Below are 17,991 nucleotides of genomic sequence, written 5' to 3' on the forward strand. Positions count from 1 at the left end.
GCCTCTTTCACATTTAGAGAGTTCCATGATCAGAAAACTCTGTGTATAGTATAGTCTATGGACACTCTTAGATAACTCTCGGTCTATGTGGAGTGTTCACAAGTGGACCTATGGACACTCTTAGCTGTCTGTGGAGTGTTTCTCAAATGTGATTAAAATGTTATTTTGATAGCTATAATTTTTTTTTTTGTTAATTGAGGATTGATATGGAAGTGTTGTTGCATACGGTAGAGTTGGTGGTTCTTGAGGATAGCCATATATAGCGCTTTCAAACACATGGCAATAGATAATGGATACGCCTCGAAGCTCACGGTTAAGCTGATCCACAGTGTATCTCATGACGAAGTTGAATTCCATAATCATGCTATTCACATCTTCTGCACACTCTCCCTTCTGGCTCCTGTATTTCTGCAACTAGTACGGTGCACATATCCAATCGGTGGCAACCCCATCGCCACCATCCTCCTCACTTTGACATTGTACATGGTCTGTGAAACAAACAGGATACTTCACTTATTGGTTGTGATCAAAGGGTGGCATATAACTCAATCATGAAGCAAACATATAACTCAGTGATCTTTAGGCCAAAATAGTCAATATCCAAATCCCTCCCTGACCAATGAACACACCAAGTACAACCAAGTTTCAATATCTCCTCTTCTGCTAGTCTTCAAGAAGAGAGAGAGAGAGAGATTCACAAATGAATGTTGTACACTAGTTCAAACACTGAATCCAAACCAAACTACATGAATAGCAAATATATATTCATCCGAACGCTGCGGATCACATAAATCAGTTGGGGAATCTTGTGGCTCTTCTGCCCCAGGGACGTTGCTGCTGCTGCTGTTGGTGGTACTGCAATCCAGCACCATTCTTGACTACATTGCCACCCTTTTCTGCAAACCTTTTCATTTTCATCCTCTCTTCCTTCATGTACGCAAACCGTGAGTCCAGCGTTTGAGGCCCTTGCCTCTGTCCTCCTCCATTTGCTTGCTTCTCCCCTATCTTCTCCCTCTGCTGCATTGTGTTTGCAGATTAAGGTCAATCAATCACTTTCAAAATCTCCTTTTGTTATGGATATGAAAATGTCATCGTAATGCTCAGACAACACACATACTGAATCTGTCCATTATTCATAGTTGGTCTTGAATAAGGAATTAAAGACCAGATGTTAAATATAGTTGGACTAGCATCAATCAAAATTTTAATTTCAATAACATTGATTTCTTTCTAAACTACGATCTCTCCGAGTTCGACTGTGTCTACCCTTACCAACAAAAACCAATACCACAAAGGTGAGCTAATGCTAACTAACATATAGATATGAATAGTTTACCTTGGCCACAAACCCTCTTGGTGCAGAACCATACTGAGCTGGTGGAGTAATGAACCTGCACAAAAGAAACAATGATGATCCGTCATGCAACAAATAACAATGAGATGTTTAATGATGAAGATCCTGACATCTGAATCCTCATGGTGTCCTACAAACCGTGCATCTACCATTTAATGTCACAACAATACTACAAATAGACCAATAAATTCAAGTAAAATTTTTCAGAACACAGAAACAAGCAGTCACAAAGAAATTCTTGAGCAAACTTGTACTCCTAACGGTAAGGAGCTTATAAGCTTCTGGCATCAGAAACAGTAGAATAGCAAAGAAGGAGACCATGTTAATAAGCAAATCAGAGAAGTATCAAGCAGTCAAGACCTTGATTGATTCGTATTAGCCATCCTTCCAGCATTATTAGGTCTACCACGGAGGGGAGCACTAGAAGCGGTTTTACCAGCAATGGTTGTTGTGACAGGAAAGTGGTTTCCTTGGAAACTTGACCTTCTCTTAGCAAAAGCACCCTGCAATTATGATATATAAAGTAAGAACATAAACACATAAGCAAAAAAAAACACACATCCAAATGACCAACAACACAACAATTACTAAACTAACCTGTCTAACATCAGACCGTGAGTCCATATAACGCTGAGCTTTTACCGTACTGTTCTTGGCAGCACTATTGAAACTCTCCTTTTTATTCTGCCTCAAATAAAAAAAACAATCAATGTTTAATAAAGAATCAAAAGATAAAAGTTTGATTGAGAAGCTTAAAGACTACTAGTTACCGATGCTCTGTGTTTCTTGCCTTTATTGACATTATTATTGGTATTGCTCTTTGACATCTTGATAATGGCATCTGTGCTCACAAGAGATACGAATGGGTCATGAGCAACAAAGGATGCATCTTTGTTATAGAACGTAAAGAAAGAAACATAAAACAAACCTAAAGACATGTCCATTTTCTTCTCCGTGAGAGCAACGGTCTCTGTAGTAATAGGCTTTTCAGTCGCCATCTGCAAAATCACAACATTGGAGACTAACACAAATCAGACCAAACGAGATTTTGACTCGATTTGACGAATCAATGGAACAAAAGCTGAACTAGTTTGACCCGTGAAATGAGATCGTTACCGATGTAGGGGGAAGTCGACTGTCACAGTGAGAGATAAGAAAAAGGTTCCCTTTTTTTTCTTTTTCTGATTCAACGACGAGTGAAAATAACTGAGTCAACTCGTCGGTACCTGTTACGCAGAAACAGTATACTTATTTATCAACTGGGTCAACGGATCTCGACCGGTTATTGTTTACAATACGATGCATAATAGGGCGAGATATTGGAAGCAACTTAGCCTAATGGTTAAGGTCTAAAGGCAAGGCTTCTAGGCTTCTACCTCCAATCTGGGGTTCGACTTCCAACCTATGCAATTTATTGCAGATTTTCTTAAATTCAGGTTTCAAGTCCCGGAGAAAGCGCGATTTATTAGGCAACTATGCAGATTATGGAAGGAAGAATTACAGATAACTATGCAGATTATGGAAAGAAGAATTACAAGAGATCTTCAACATGGTGCAAGTAAACCTGGTCAGGCGTGGATCTTCATAGGACGGCTCAGATGATGCAGTTAGGCGTAGATCTTCATAAGACAGGTAGTATTGTCGGTTGTCGAATCGTCTATGTAATATTCCTAATAATTGTAATATCATAATAATAAATCAGCGTTAAAAAAAAATAGGGCGAGATAAATATCCATATCCGAAGTAATTATCCGAACCGACCCAAAAAACTGAGTATCTGATCCGTTCGGATGCTGAAATATTCGAATGGAACTATTCTCAAAATTCAAAAAATCGCAATCGAAAATCGAATGAGTACCGAACATATCCAAACATATAAATATATAAAAATATGATTTTAAATTATAATTATAATAGTATTACTATCTAAAATTAAGATTAAAACAAAATATATTAATTATTTTGGGTATTTATAGATGAAAATAGATGTTTTGGATAAAATAAATATAACTTTATATCTTGTATACTTTCAGAAAAAAATAATTTGAACTATATAAATTGAGTATTTATGAGTTTTAAGTTATTCTGGATAAGTTTGAGTAGTTTGTATATAAAACTTTTAGTTGAATTGAGTAGTTTGGTTATTTCGGATAAAATCTGAACCCACCAGAATCTAGGAAGATCCGATTCAAACTCGATCTAATTTTTTGTAATACCCGAATAGAATCATTTTAAAAGGCGAAAAACTAATACCCGAAAGGATAATATCCCTAACCGAAGGAATATATGGGTGTCTAATCCTAATGCCTAAAGGTTTTTGTCTCTATATATGTACTATCATTGGATAAAAGATCTATATTTCATATCATGATATGATAAGAAAAACTTTAGAAACTCTCAAAGTTTTAAACCAACAAAAAAAAATTAGAGCAACCTTACAAACTCCCAAAGTTTCTTATATATTTAGTAAAATCAACACCTGTCACATCCATAAAAGTCTGGTGTATAATTTTTTTCATTTTTCTCAAACATGTTTTTAAAAAAAAATATATATATATATATTCTTTATATTATTGGAGCAATATTAACCACAAACTTTACATTCATATGTAATTAATAAGAATGGTCTGGTGTATTAGTAAATTCAACACCTGTCACATGACTCACATCCATAAAAATCTGGTGTAGAATTTTTTTCATTTTTCCTGGACATGTTTAAAAAAAAATATAATCTCCTTTCTATTATTTGAGGAGCAATATTAATAATAAACCTTATGTTTATGTGTGATTAACAAAAATGTCATTATTTAGATGTCACCATAAGAATCATTCTAATAGATTTTAATAAAAACATTTCATTTGCCTAAAATAATTACATGTAATGTCATTGCATTATATAATACCATTACTTATTTTCTACGGCATATACTATAATTGGTTCGGATGATTTCTCTCTTTGGGCCACTATCTATATGTATATTTATATACTGCAATTGATATATGAAAGCAAATTAAAAAAGACTATTGGAAAGATTTATCTCGTATTACTTTCATGCGATATTTTTCTTATTAATTATACATTTTCGATTTGATAACTCAAACCGGTCCACTACAAGAAAACATATTATTTACCAGGGCGATATCCGTTGTAAATTCGTTGTAAAAGAGGGATTACGATGAATTTACCTCGAAACGCGATTCGTTGTTAATCGTCCGTCGTAAAAGAAGATTCGTCGTAAACGCCACGTAACGGTTACGAGTTAATGAATTCGTCGTAAAGGAGAAGGAAAGCATTTGTCGTAATGTCCACGTAAACACTCGTTGTAACTAACTCGTAAAGGTTCGTCGTAAAGGAGTTGTAAACATTTCGATGTAAAATACACGTAAATGTTCGATGTAAATTCATTGTAAAATTTACGACGACTTTACATCTCTGTCGTTGTAAACCCGATGTAATAGTTTACATCGTATTTACGAGTACTTCGATGTAAATTCGTTGTAAACTTTACGACGAATTTACATCGTTATTTTATTTATTATATTAATTATATTAGTTTCATTTAATATTTTATTTTTATTTATAATAAAATTGGAAATTATAAAAATTAAAATTTCAAATAATAAAAAACAATTGTTTAGAAAATAAATATTCCATAAATAAAATTTAAGTTTTAATATTTTACAAAACAAAATTATAAAAATAAAAATCTACGGGAGTGATACATCATCAAAGTAGCCGGTCCCGCTCGGTCCCTCTCCGCTCGTTCCCGCTCCCACTGGATCGGTAGATTCGGGATCCCGTTGTTGCATCCCGAGAGCTTCTTGTCTGGCCGCCAACGCTCTCTGCATGGTCGGGTTCCCCATCGCCATAATATCCAACAGGTTCTCGAGAGAGTCTAAACGCTTCTGCTGGGTATCCAATCGAGCCGGCATCTGAGAAGTCTCTTGGGCCCGTCTAGAAGAGTAAGACGAAGTCGCCCTTGCGACTTCGTTGACAGAACCGATTCCCACCGTCCGGCCCTTCTTTCTTGGAGCGACTTACAAAAAATAATATTAAATAGTTAATATTGTTGAAATAGTAAAATTAATTTAAACTAAAGCTTTTAAATTTTACCGCCTCGAAGATCCTATCGACCTCTTCCGTCGTCAATTTGACGGGTAATCCATCCGGAGACTGCTGGGTGAGTTGCGTCTCCCGCTCATCAACCCGAGCAGCCACAGTGTTGAAGAGCTTCTCGGATGCAGGATCAACAAAAGTCCCGTCCGGTTTGGCGTGAGTCATCTTGAAGAGGTCGGACAAAGATGGCATGACTCTGGTCTTCTCAAACTACAAAAACCAATAATAAAATATTAAATATTGAAATTCAAATTTATTAATAAAATAAATATTACAACTAAAACTTACAGCGTCGAGACGGATCCCGACATGAGGTTTTTGCCCGGTGGTATGGAGCATAGGCAAATTCCCGTCTTTATCCTTGGTCCTACGGAAAGCGGAGCAGGAGTTGGCCTTCCGGATTGAGCTGGGTAGCTTCCAAAAGGAGATGAGGCCATCCCATACATCATTGGTGACCCCAGTGGGCTTCCCGTCATAGCCGTAGATCTCCCACTTATCCTTCCAATCCGAGACCGTGTTGGTAAGGCGAGTCTTCGCCTTTGCCTCGAATTCCTTCTTCACCATTTCGGTGATTCCTAAGGACCAATTCCACCTTTGCTGAAACAAACAAATTTATGAAACCATTAATAATTAATAATTAATAAAAATAATAAAATTAAATATAAAAAAGAAAATTGAAAAATTACCGCAAACTGTTTAAACCAAGTGGTCTTGACGTGATCTGGAGTCAAGCTCCAGTTTGGATAAGCTCCGTCTAGGTATCCCTTCATCGTCTTTGAAACGCTCCGGGAAACACGGTTGTTGGCCCCAAACCTGCAAATTGAACCAACTTGTTAATAAACTATATAAAAATGATTTGAAATTTTTAAATTATAAATTTACTTACCAATAAGTACCCGGCGGTCTATCGGGGTCCAAAACGTCCATACCCTCCCGTCCAGGCGCGGAAAGCAAATCCTCCACTGTATATCTTGCGTATGGTGCATGAGGAGGCACCCGCAAGTCTGGATGAACATCTACTCCTGGAATGGGCTCCTGCGGAGCTGCTGGTGGAGGAGGTGGAGCCATCTGAGCTGCTGGTGGCGGAGGTGGAGCCATGTGAGGTGCGGGAGGAGGACTCCAAACTCTCTGAGATGTCTGAGAGTCCGGAACGGCATCAGAAGATGCTCGGCCGCCGGAAGAAGAAGACGTCCCGGCACCGTCGCCAAACATCTCATCATAAGTCGGTGGTGGTTTTTTCCTAGGAGCCATGATCTACATTATTTAAAAAAAAAATAATTAAAAATCACAACACTATTAATTAATTATTTTTTAAAAAATTCTCTATACTAACCACCTAAACTAATTCCCTAAAATAATTCTCTAAACTAATTCCCTATACTAACCACCTAAACTAATTATAAAAAAAAAACTAACTAGAGAGAGAGAGAGAGGAGTTACCTTAGAGAGAGAGAGATTTGTGAGGAATGAACGAGGAAGCCTCGTTCAGAGGCGTTGCATATATAAAGAAAACACGTTCCTCGTAAATTCGTCGTAAATTTACGAGGAATATACCAGGCCCGTGTTTCAGTTTACGACGAATTTACGAGGACACGTGCTTTCAGGAATTACGACGAATGTACCATGCCCGCTTTTTTTGTTTACGACGTGTTTACAACGACTCTTTGAAACCACAAATCAAATCCCTAAACTCCGATTCATGGTTTACAACGAAATTACAACGAACCTAAACTTTACGAGGAAAGTACCAGGCCCGCGTTTTTTTTACAACGAAATTACAACGAAATATGTGAAACCCCGAAAATCAAAATCCCTAAACCCCAAACTTACATATCTATACTATCATATATTTTACACATTCAACCTCTTTTTCCAACTGAAACCATAAACTCCAATTTTTTTTTTAAAATGCATATTATATAAAATAGAATTTGATACACATATGAAAATAAGATCTTCTAATAAAAATCAACATTTGTTACATATTTTACATCATGAAGAATCGTTTGAGTTCTCATCAACATCACTACAATGATCATCATCGCTTCTATCGAACTCATCTTCACGTGCTTCATCCGTCACATCTTCGGGAAGATCTTCATATTGACGGTTATCCGGGTCGATCAAAAGAATTTCATCAGTTTGTTGATCAGGTACCTCAACTTCATTGATTGCATCTTCTTCTTGCAAAGGTGGTTCTTCTCCAGCAACAATCCGTCCACGAGGTGTTATTTTGATAGCAGTTAACCAATTTTTCCCAGAACTTCGAAGGCGAGGGTATGGAAAGAAGCTAACTTGTTCGGCTTGGGAAGCTAAGATGAAAGGCTCGAATTTGTTATATCTTCTCCCAGAATGGATATCCACAACACTAAATTTGTTAAACCGAACACCACGGTTCTCCACCGGGTCGAACCACTCGCATTTGAAGAGGACACATTTTAGCTTCAACAACCCTGGAAATTCCACTTCAATAATCTCTTGCAAGATCCCGTAAAAGTTTGTTTCACCTTTCACACATATTCCGTAGTTGCTTGTTGCCCGACGTCGCCCATACTCATATGTATGAAAAGTGAAACCTCGTGTGAAGTACATAGATGATGTGGTGACCTTTGCTACTGGACCTTGAATCAAACCATGAAACCATACAGGATAATATGGATCGTCATAATCAACCTACAAATTAATACATCACTGTTAGAATTTTACATTATCAATAATAGTACCAAAGATTACTTAACCCTATCATGATCTACCATCTGAACCCTATCATGATTTTACATGATCTACACCCTAAACCCTATCATGATCTACCATCTGCTCCTCCTGATGATAACTAGATTTATTATGCAAATGATTCGGTTCTTCACTATTACCAGCATCTTCAAAATTATTACTACTACTAGCTTCATTTCCACCATAACCCTCCCCATATTGATACCAAATATAATATTGTGGTGTAAATCCTCTGTTTAGTAAGTGCTTCCATACAGTTTCACTACGAGCAAATTTTGAATTCTTGCATTTCCGACAAGGGCAGAACATCTTACCGCTTTCCTGCGTGATCGGTGTACAGCCCGCCTGGTGCATGAATGTCTCTAGCCCGCTTAGAAATGCATCCGTCACTCTACCGGAATCATCTTTATGCGAATACATCCAACTTCGTAACTCGTAAATATTGAAGCCATCAGCCATTTGTTTTTCTTTTTTCTGGTTTTTTTATTTGATTTCGTTTGTGTGTTATTTGAATTGAGAAATGATCATATATATAGACAATTTTCGTAAGTGGTAGGTGAAGGTGTAACATGGATTTTACAACGAAAAGCTTTACTATGCTTTTACATCGTTTTTACATCTTATTTACAACGAATTTACAATGAAGTTAGTTTATTTTGAACCCCACTATATGCACGTTTTCACCAAAAGTAACGGTTACATGATTCGTCGTAAATGGCTTGTATATTTACAATGAGTTTACGACGAATTGGGCTTTCCACGTAAATCACTCGTAAATTTACAATGATTTTACAACGAAGTTAGTTACTTTAAACCACACTATATGCACGTTTTCACCAAAAGTAACGGTTACATGATTCGTTGTAAATGACTTGTATATTTACAATGAGTTTACGACGAAATGGGCTTTCCACGTAAAAGTCTTGTAAAATTACATTGGGTTTACGACGAATCTATTTCGTTGTAACTTTACAACGAATTTACGACGAATATTTATTTATTCGTAATGTCGTTGTAAATACCATGTATATTTACGAGGAAATAATTTCCTCGTAACGAGTCGTTGTTATAGACGCGTTTTCTTGTAGTGGTCATATTCATATAATTAATTCAATTTGTCTAAAACCGGATTTCAGAGAAGTCTTCTAACCGGTAATACTTATCGCCGGACGACTTTCATGTAAGTTGTCTAGACCCTAAACATATCCCCTAAACTAATTTTACTAACTAAACACTTCAACAATCAAATTAAACTTAAAAAGTGTTTGCTATACACAAAAATAAACACATATAGAAAAAAAATTATATTTCAAAAACATTAAGTTTTCCAAAATTTAACCCTAAAAATACATACAATACTACAATATATGTTGTCAAACCCTAAACCAAAGAATATCATGATTCACTAATTCCACTCATCTATGTTGAAAATAATTCAATTTTATTATATCTTAGTTTATATCACTTAAAACAGGTTATAATTACATGATTTTAATTTTTTACTTATCAAATTATTTTTCACAAAACTTATAAATTATTTTTAAGATCAACTATATTAGAAAACTTTTCTGGACGTCGTCTGGACGACTTACAGTATCTCAGAAGATTTAGAAGACTTTCAGAGTTATATTCGTAAAAGTGAGTTCTGTTTTTTTTTTGTCACAAGACTTTTAGGTTAGTTTTTCATTTGATTTAAGTTTTGATATAGTTTTGCATTAAAATCAAATTTGAGTCATATTTGGTAAATTTTTCTAAGAAATTTGTAGCTTTTATTTAAGGAAATAATTGAAAATATTTATATAGACCAATTTATTTTTCTAAAAAATTTAAGAATCATCCTATTGATGACACATGGTTATGCAAAATGTTGAAATGTTCTAGAATTAATATATAAGAGATATATATTTTGATTGACAACCTATTTTTAAGGATTTTAAAAATTATTCTTATCGACAACACGTTGTTATCTCAAACAATGTAATGGTTTTCAATCCCCTAATATTCTAGATATTATTTGTAAACTGATTTTAATAAATATCATAAATGCAATGATTTTCACCAAACAAATGCGACATGGTATATTAAAATTAATGACATGATTTTCGTTAAATGTGACATGGATAATTACACTTAATATTTATTAATATTTTGGGTAAATGTTTTTAAACTATAGTAGTAGATTATACATTATCACTAAAGTAAATTTATTCAAATATGATAATTTAATATAATTATAGAAATATATTAATATTTTACAAATTTTGAAATATTATTTATTTCTATTTTTATAATTATATAATTTTAGTACTAAAACGATATTCATTTTTCACATTTTAAAAGATAATAAATTTGCAATCATAATATTATCAGTTTTTTTATATATCTACAAATTTTAGAAATACTGTTTAGTTGTACTTTATGATAATTATACAACTTTAATATCACGTTAAAAAAAATACAACTTTAATATCAATTTTATTAGTTTTATTCAAACTGATTTAATATATTTATTCAAAAGAAATATATATAAAATCTATCAAAAATTATAATTTAAATATATACATATTTTTCTTGAATATAATTTAAAATTATAATAAATGTTTATTTTACATAAGTTTATGTTCAATTAAATCAAATTTCTATTAAATATTGATAAAAATAAAATCTATAATAATAATATAATTGTATTTAAATATAATTTAAATTTAAAAATTATTATTGAACAAAGTGCAGAACGCCTAGTTAATATATAAAGATCGACTTGATGACAAAAAAAAAGATCGACTTTGCGAGAAGGAAACCTCTCTAGACAGGAAAATGTGACCTGGCATTATCACCGAGTCTAGCAGCAATTATAAACAACGGTTTCTCTTTATTAACTTATACATATGTATGTAACCGTTACAACACACAGCATGTGATCAAAACTTTGGTTTTCGCCAGAAAGTGGACTGGCCGATCAATTTAGTAATGCAATTGTGAATCTCGTTCGGTGGGAAAAGATGAATTATTTCTCTTGGCTTTGTGTGTGTTTTAAAACTCTTTCAATAAAATATCAGTTGGCAGCCTTTCTAAATTTCCGAGTCGCATTATAATTATTAGTCCTTTTATGTTGTTTTTTCTTTTGTAAAAAGTCCTTTTATGTTTCTTCATATGTTCGTTTAAACCTTTATATATGTAACAGACACTGAAAATGTTTTTATCAAAAAAAAAGTAAGACACTGAAAATGTGAAACAATATCATATTCTTTATTCGTACTACATTTATTTATATAGAGTGCTGCTTGCTAATGATCAATTTTGCTCATTAAAGTATCTCGTTGGAGGATTCTCACTTGAATATCTAAAATATAAGAACAAAAAAATAATTTTACGTTATGTGGGTATCTCAAATATTGGATTCACCCATAAAATGAAATATTTTAAAATATTTTCTGGTGAGATTCTCAAATACTATAAAATGTCCATCTAATAAAGCACAATTATTTGTTCTTCTTTTTGTTTTTTTGGTAAAATGTTAAATCAAAATTATTTATTTTTTCTCATATATTAGATACTTAAATGACGAAAGTAATACTTAAATGAGACTTTTTCAATGAGAGAACGAGATGCTATTAGCCAATGAGAGAACGAGATGCTATTAGTTAAGTATAATCATCAATATATAATGAGTGCTTCATCTCTTCTTCTTTTAAATATATTTATTACGTATGAAAAATAGATGATAAAATTCTAGGTTTGCAACTATTTTCACCACTTAAGGGATTTTTTTCTATAACTTCAATCTTGATTTTCATAAAACAATAATATTCCTAAGAAAAATTTCAATCATCCAAACTGTTTCCCGGTTATTATTCATTACTTTCCTAGGTTGGCATCATTTTTGCTTCTTTTTTCTTTTGAACAGAGCATCATTTTTGTTTTACGAGAACTAAGTTGGCATCATATTAGATTTATTGTATTCTTTATCTATATATACATATATGTGTGAATATATTATAATATACACAAAAGCTAACCAACGAACACAGAAGAAACCCACTTTGGATTTTTGGGTGGATCATTCAGTACCCCTACGCGCTTTTTCATGTGTTAATCAGGTAAACTAACATTGTTTTCACCGTTGTCCAAAAAAAAAAAAAAAAACATTGTTTTCACCATTTCTTTTTCACTTTCATTTAATTTGAGATTTTCGAAATATATGCAAGTTGACGAACAAAAATGCATGCAAGTTAAGGAAACAGACGTGTGTCCTTTAACTTACAATGTGTCCGTTAGTGGACGGACCTCCCTTTACAAGAAAATGTTCTTGTTTTTTGTTTCTTACAACATTTGGATCTTTTCTTTGTAAGTTCGTCACAAAATCATTTGGGTCTTTTTATTTATTTCCATAAAATATACCTGCTGTTTAAAATTAAAGTATTATATGGAATTAGCAGTGATAATATATTACGGGTTTCGTCATTAATTTTTATAATATCTTTAAGATGTCATTAAAATAATATTTTCATTTTAAAGTTCAAAACAATAATAAGAATAATATTTTCATTTTAACTTAGTCACAAAACAGAAAATATTTGAACTATCAAAATTAAATAACTACAAAAATACTCATATGCACTTTCAAGTTAATTTTTCAATAATATTTTTATTTAAAATATAATGACCGATAAGTATATATATTATATATTATTAAGATTTTATTAGAATAGATAACTATTTATCTAAACAAATAAATGTGAGATGAGTTAAATAAATAAATAAAAACATTTTAAATAAATCATATGCACACATTTAAATATAAACTAGTAATCAAAAAATCCGATAAGTATATATATTATATATTATTTAGATTTTATTAGAATAGATAACTATTTATCTAAACAAATAAATATGAGATGAGTTAAATAAATAAATAAAAACATTTTAAATAAATCATATGCACACATTTAAATATAAACTAGTAATCAAAAAATAACTGTGTTTTTTATGTAGATCAGAATCTATGTTTGTTGCTGGAAAACGGCACGCAAGTCGGTTTCTCTCTTTCTAGAGAGAGAGAGTTATCTCTCGAATCTTCTTCTTCTTATCTCCTTTAGATCTTTTAGAAGAAGAATTTTCACCGACTTGGTATGGTTGTCCATCACCGGATCTTGCGGTGCAGGGTTTATGGTTCCCGAGAGGTCGGGCTTTTGATTCCGGAAAGTGGTGGTTATCTCAACACTATCTTCGCCGGCTGTCGTTTTTTCCGGGAAGAGATGATTACATGACATCGTCTTCGTCGGCTCTGTATCGGGGTGGTTCCGGTTCTGTTTGATCATCGCTTCTTCTGATTTTCAACTTCAGTATTACACCGACTCTCACTCTATTCCTCCGATGTTCGGGGTTATATTAGATTGATTGAAGACGGTGGTTATCTTTCATGAAGTGGTGGTCCGGTTGCGTTTTGGCCTTCCGTGAAGGCGTTAAGGTGGTGCGGTGATTTGTCGACGGCGTGTTCCGGCGAAACATCAGTCGTTTCGTTTACTGCGGCGAAAATCTCGGCCGTGGATGACGGTGTAGTGAATGGTTGACTCGTGGTTCGTACGTTCAGTGGAGTCGAGCACGTGGTCGATGTGGAAGGATTGTGGACGCGTGGCTTCAGTGGCGACGCGTGGTTTCGGGTTTGGGCTTCGGCCCGTTTCGTCTGTCCTTGATGTCGGGTTCTGGTCTTGTTTCTCTGTTATCGGGCCTTGATGGTCTTGCATTTTCGGTTTGGGCTTAGTCCGGTTGGGCCATGTTCCTTTAATAAAATATAATACTAGATGAAAAAAAAAAATGTAGATCAGAATCTAAGGGACTTTTTTTAATGTGACGCATTTGAACTATTCGACGAATACTTAGCATGATTGGAAAAGAAAAACTATAAATTTCTCCTTTGTCTACATTCTTAACCCCAAGGAGGGGAGGTGGGGGCCAACACGTTTAAATGTGACTAAGTTCCACAAGGTGGCATCACAGCATTTTTATCAACACCAAAACATACGTTAAAAAATTTGTTGTATAAGTATTGGATATTTTAATAAGTTTATACTAAACAGCGTACGTGCTTCTCACGTATGCATGTGTATATTAAACTACTTTTAATGTTGCTAAATAATTGTATTCGAATTAAAATCTCAAAATACTTTATATTTAATAAATAATATTTTATTATCTAAATAAAAATTCAAATATTTTTTATTTTCTATTTTTCTACTACAGTTTTTATTTTAAAATTTGTTTATTTGAAAATATTTTATATGAATGCTTTAGTAGTTTTGTGGAGTTTTCTGTCAAAACATAAAAATAAAATCTTATCTAACTTTAAATGAGATTATGAAGCGGTTTAACTGACTAGGGGCGGAACTTGCGCGGGGTCGTTGTTGCTCTATCTTAATATTTACCGTGTTTGTGAAGTTTTAGTTTTGCTATGGCCACTGATGAACCTTGCTAAATTTGTTTTTTGCTGTTCTTGTTCTTTATTTGTTGGGTAGGTAGAGTAATTCACATGATTTGTTGTGGTACTTTTTGAAGCAAATAATGAGTATAGACCATTGTTGCAAACAAAATTTTCTTTTCTCGGAAATTTGAAATTGCCCGTCACTTTTATGATAAATGGAGACGGTAGATGTAAGTGTTTGTGGGCTTTTACTTGCCAAAAATGCAGTGCAATAGGTCATTGTGGAAGAAAAAATGGTATAGTTTGGTTTGAATAGCTGCATAACGCCAACTCAGAAGACAACGTAACTGAACAGTAGGCTGCGATCTTGCTACTTCGGTAAGAAGATTCTGAGTTTTCATGCTGTGCCTGTTTGATTGTGTTATTTTGGTTCAGGAATAGATATATTAAGTCAGGGTTTATTTTATTTTTGTTACGGTGAGGTCGCTGAGTGTTGTTTGCACAAGATCATATCTTTATATTTATGCTACAAAATCCATAACCATAAATAAATTTCTCAATGAAGTTTTATAGTTATTTTTTGTTGATAAACTAATAATGCGACTCAATTTTTTATTGACAAAGCAAAAATAAATATATTACTATTGAACAAAAAAAAGATAAATATATTACTATAGAAAATTAAACATCAGTAGACACAAATAAATATGCTAATTTATATTCAGAAAAAGTTTATTCTACTAAGAAATGATCATCAAAATACCAGAAGAAAATGTTGATAATAACTTGTTAATTCAAACAATCAAATATGGAAGCTTTTGTACACAGCAGTAAAGCACATAAGATGATGAGGACTGGACTTACTCTCGGGTCCTTTGGATTCCTTTTGATTGCTTCAGTGTGATATCTCACAACATCGTGATTTTCCTGCTCCTTTAGAACTCATTACCTGTATTACAAACACAACATGATGGTCGTATAACTTGCTTCACGAAGATATAATTGCAAACCCAAAATACCTTTCTCACGCTCCGCCTCACCATTACTGGGATCAAAATACTCTTGATGCGCCAACTCTTTCTTGACTCTCTCAACCTTATCAAGCCTCTTCAACGTGCTGGTTTACGGTGCTCCGCAAGAGCTTTCTGGTCAGTCCCAGTAACATGTTCATAGGCTCTCGAGACTTCTTCCATCTTCCGCAAAGCTGTTCCCTTCCTAGTGAAAGCATTAGATACCATCTTTAATCTGCCTAAGCTCCCTACCTCTTTCAACATCCTTATCACAATCGTTGATGCACTCATTACGCTGAATAAAATACATTCACATTAGGCTCAACCTCGTGCCAAGCAAATCATTATAGACTAATACACATAGAACTATACCTTTATGCACTCATCATATTGCATCGAACATTATCATCTTTAGATTCAACCACGGACCAAGCAATTTACTATAGAAAAATATAGTATTCGATGCAATACACTGTGTGTAACTTATTTGAAGTAATTGCACACCCACAAACAAAAACGAAATTGCATACCAAGGGGGCACTGTAGTTCATGTACGTGAATAATATTGTTTTATGTGCTTAATGATTTGGCAAAACTGTAGGAGAGAAAAAGGTTTACCTTGACCAAATTTCAGGAAAAGAAAACTCATGTATTATACTCCCTATAATTACACAGCTTCGGGGATGGTGCATGTACCAAGCTAACAAAAATATGCAAGTTAATTAGAGAAAAGTCACAAAAGGAGGATCAATAGAAAGAGAAAAGAGAAGACACACCTATACGGAGGGGAAGTATAATCCCACAGTAGAATCCTTTGGGCTTGAAGAGTACCTTTTCAAAGTTGGTAGAGGCATAGATGTAGCTTTTTGTGGATTCTGATATCCTCTCTCGCTCTAGGTAGGAAGAATAAAAAGCTCATAGAAGCATTCAGCTTTGCTGCTGGAGGGAAACATGTTTGTAGCCTTGTACATTGCATTTGGGGACCAACTCTCTGGTTGAGTCCACTTCAACAAACTTTCGCAATCTTCATGTCTAGTAGATGGTTAAGAGCTTTCTGTATTTTACTGTGTGTGTATAGACTCATAAACTCTCCCAGCCTGCAATAACTTATCATATACAAGAACTAAAAAACGCAGTGCAGTTTGTTTAAAAAGTTTTTTTTTAGGGGGGCAGTAAAAAGAGAGACGTTACTTTCGATGATAGTCTGTTTCTGAAACAATCTGAGCCTACAAAAGGAAATTCATCCATCCAGAGAATGAGAGTTAAATCATACAGGAAAAAAAAGACTTGGAAACAGGTATAGCTATCAAGCAAAAACTGCAGCAGCAATATGTTTACGTTCAAGCTTGTTGATAGAAACATTAGCATCAGAGAGACGTTTTGCTATTGAAGCCCCATCGTTGAGAAAGAATGCACTTAGTAATAATAACTTCTCTTCTTTCTCGCTACAGGCCATATCCTTGAACAATTTAATCGGAAACAAATGCGACAAAATGTAGACAGAATCTCAATCACATAACCACAGTTAATGTTCAAACCTTACATATATGGTGTTAATTGAGAAGAAACAACCTTACATGGTAATCAAGTTGGCTCTGGATCTCATCAACATCAGCAATGATTGCTTGAAGAAGGAGCTCATGTGGATATTCTTGGCGTTTTCTTGATCGTCGACTTCCTTTTGCTGCATATTCTTCCTTCAGGTACTTCTCCGTTAGCTGAACAAACAAAACTATTAGAGAAATCCATCAACAGAAGATATATTAAAAATTCCCACCTTCCCGGACATTGCCAAGTTCTCCTGGTCGCCATCGGAAACGGTCAAAGAAGGCAGTGAGAATAACTTTACTGCTTGCGAGCAGCGGGTAGAGCGGAAATTGCATTGGAGGAAGACGTTTTCCAAGAAACAATAGGGTCAGAGAAAATAGCTTGCGTGTATGAGATGATGGATGACAGGCACAACCCTTACCTATTCATAGAGATCCCACAGTGCCTCAGTTATCAAAAGCTTGAGGTTTTGATTGTAGAAAGAGGGAGACAGAGAGATTGGGGGAGATAAAGAGTTTAATGAAAAGGCAAAACTGATTGCAGCAGTTGAGAGAGTAACGACTCTTCGTCGGAAGGGAGAAAGAGTGGGAAGATCGACAGATAGAGGAGATAGAAAGTTAAAGAACAATGGAATGGTCGGATGAATACTGAAGACACCAAACAAATACAGCCCATTAATAAAACGGACATACAGCCCATTAATAAAACGGACACGTGTCCTTTATACAGGAATGATACTCCCTCATTATATTATAGATTTTGTAGTTTCTTAAAAATCTAAAATCATTTAAAATCATCAAAATCAAAT

At 34.1% G+C, this 17,991-nt stretch overlaps 1 protein-coding gene and 1 long non-coding RNA gene across 4 annotated transcripts; both read right to left on the minus strand.

Moving 5' to 3' along the window:
- Window positions 1-552: 552 nt before the first annotated feature.
- Window positions 553-2,630, minus strand: LOC130503323 (uncharacterized). 3 transcript variants are annotated; one of them, XM_056998003.1, is made up of 7 exons: window positions 2,471-2,630; window positions 2,283-2,352; window positions 2,125-2,195; window positions 1,952-2,038; window positions 1,715-1,857; window positions 1,337-1,391; window positions 553-1,014 (listed from the first exon to the last, which is right to left on the minus strand). In XM_056998003.1, the coding sequence occupies exons 2-7, from the start codon at window positions 2,350-2,352 to the stop codon at window positions 793-795; spliced, it is 648 nt and encodes a 215-aa protein (XP_056853983.1). In that variant the 5' UTR covers window positions 2,471-2,630; the 3' UTR covers window positions 553-792. The 3 variants fall into 3 exon arrangements, with proteins under 3 accessions (XP_056853983.1, XP_056853981.1, XP_056853982.1); XM_056998001.1 differs by having other exon boundaries at window positions 553-1,017; XM_056998002.1 differs by having other exon boundaries at window positions 553-1,017; window positions 2,451-2,616.
- A 13,017-nt stretch (window positions 2,631-15,647) lies between these two features.
- Window positions 15,648-16,644, minus strand: LOC130503324 (uncharacterized). The gene is made up of 3 exons (XR_008940739.1): window positions 16,412-16,644; window positions 16,254-16,335; window positions 15,648-15,930 (listed from the first exon to the last, which is right to left on the minus strand). It is a non-coding gene; the product is annotated as an uncharacterized LOC130503324 (long non-coding RNA).
- Between the last annotated feature and the right edge of the window lie 1,347 nt (window positions 16,645-17,991).

This window comes from Raphanus sativus, unplaced genomic scaffold, assembly GCF_000801105.2.
Source record: "Raphanus sativus cultivar WK10039 unplaced genomic scaffold, ASM80110v3 Scaffold0923, whole genome shotgun sequence".
In the NCBI taxonomy this organism is placed as follows: domain Eukaryota; kingdom Viridiplantae; phylum Streptophyta; class Magnoliopsida; order Brassicales; family Brassicaceae; genus Raphanus; species Raphanus sativus.

Bases quoted from the DNA above. Each gene is read 5' to 3' on its own strand.
- LOC130503323 (XM_056998001.1), bottom strand. From the start codon at position 2,352: ATGGCGACTGAAAAGCCTATTACTACAGAGACCGTTGCTCTCACGGAG. The intron at 2,039-2,124 runs GTAACTAGTAGT...TATTTGAGGCAG, and splicing joins GCAAGAAACACAGAGCATCG to AATAAAAAGGAGAGTTTCAA. The intron at 1,018-1,336 runs GTAAACTATTCA...AACACAATGCAG, and splicing joins CAAGAGGGTTTGTGGCCAAG to CAGAGGGAGAAGATAGGGGA.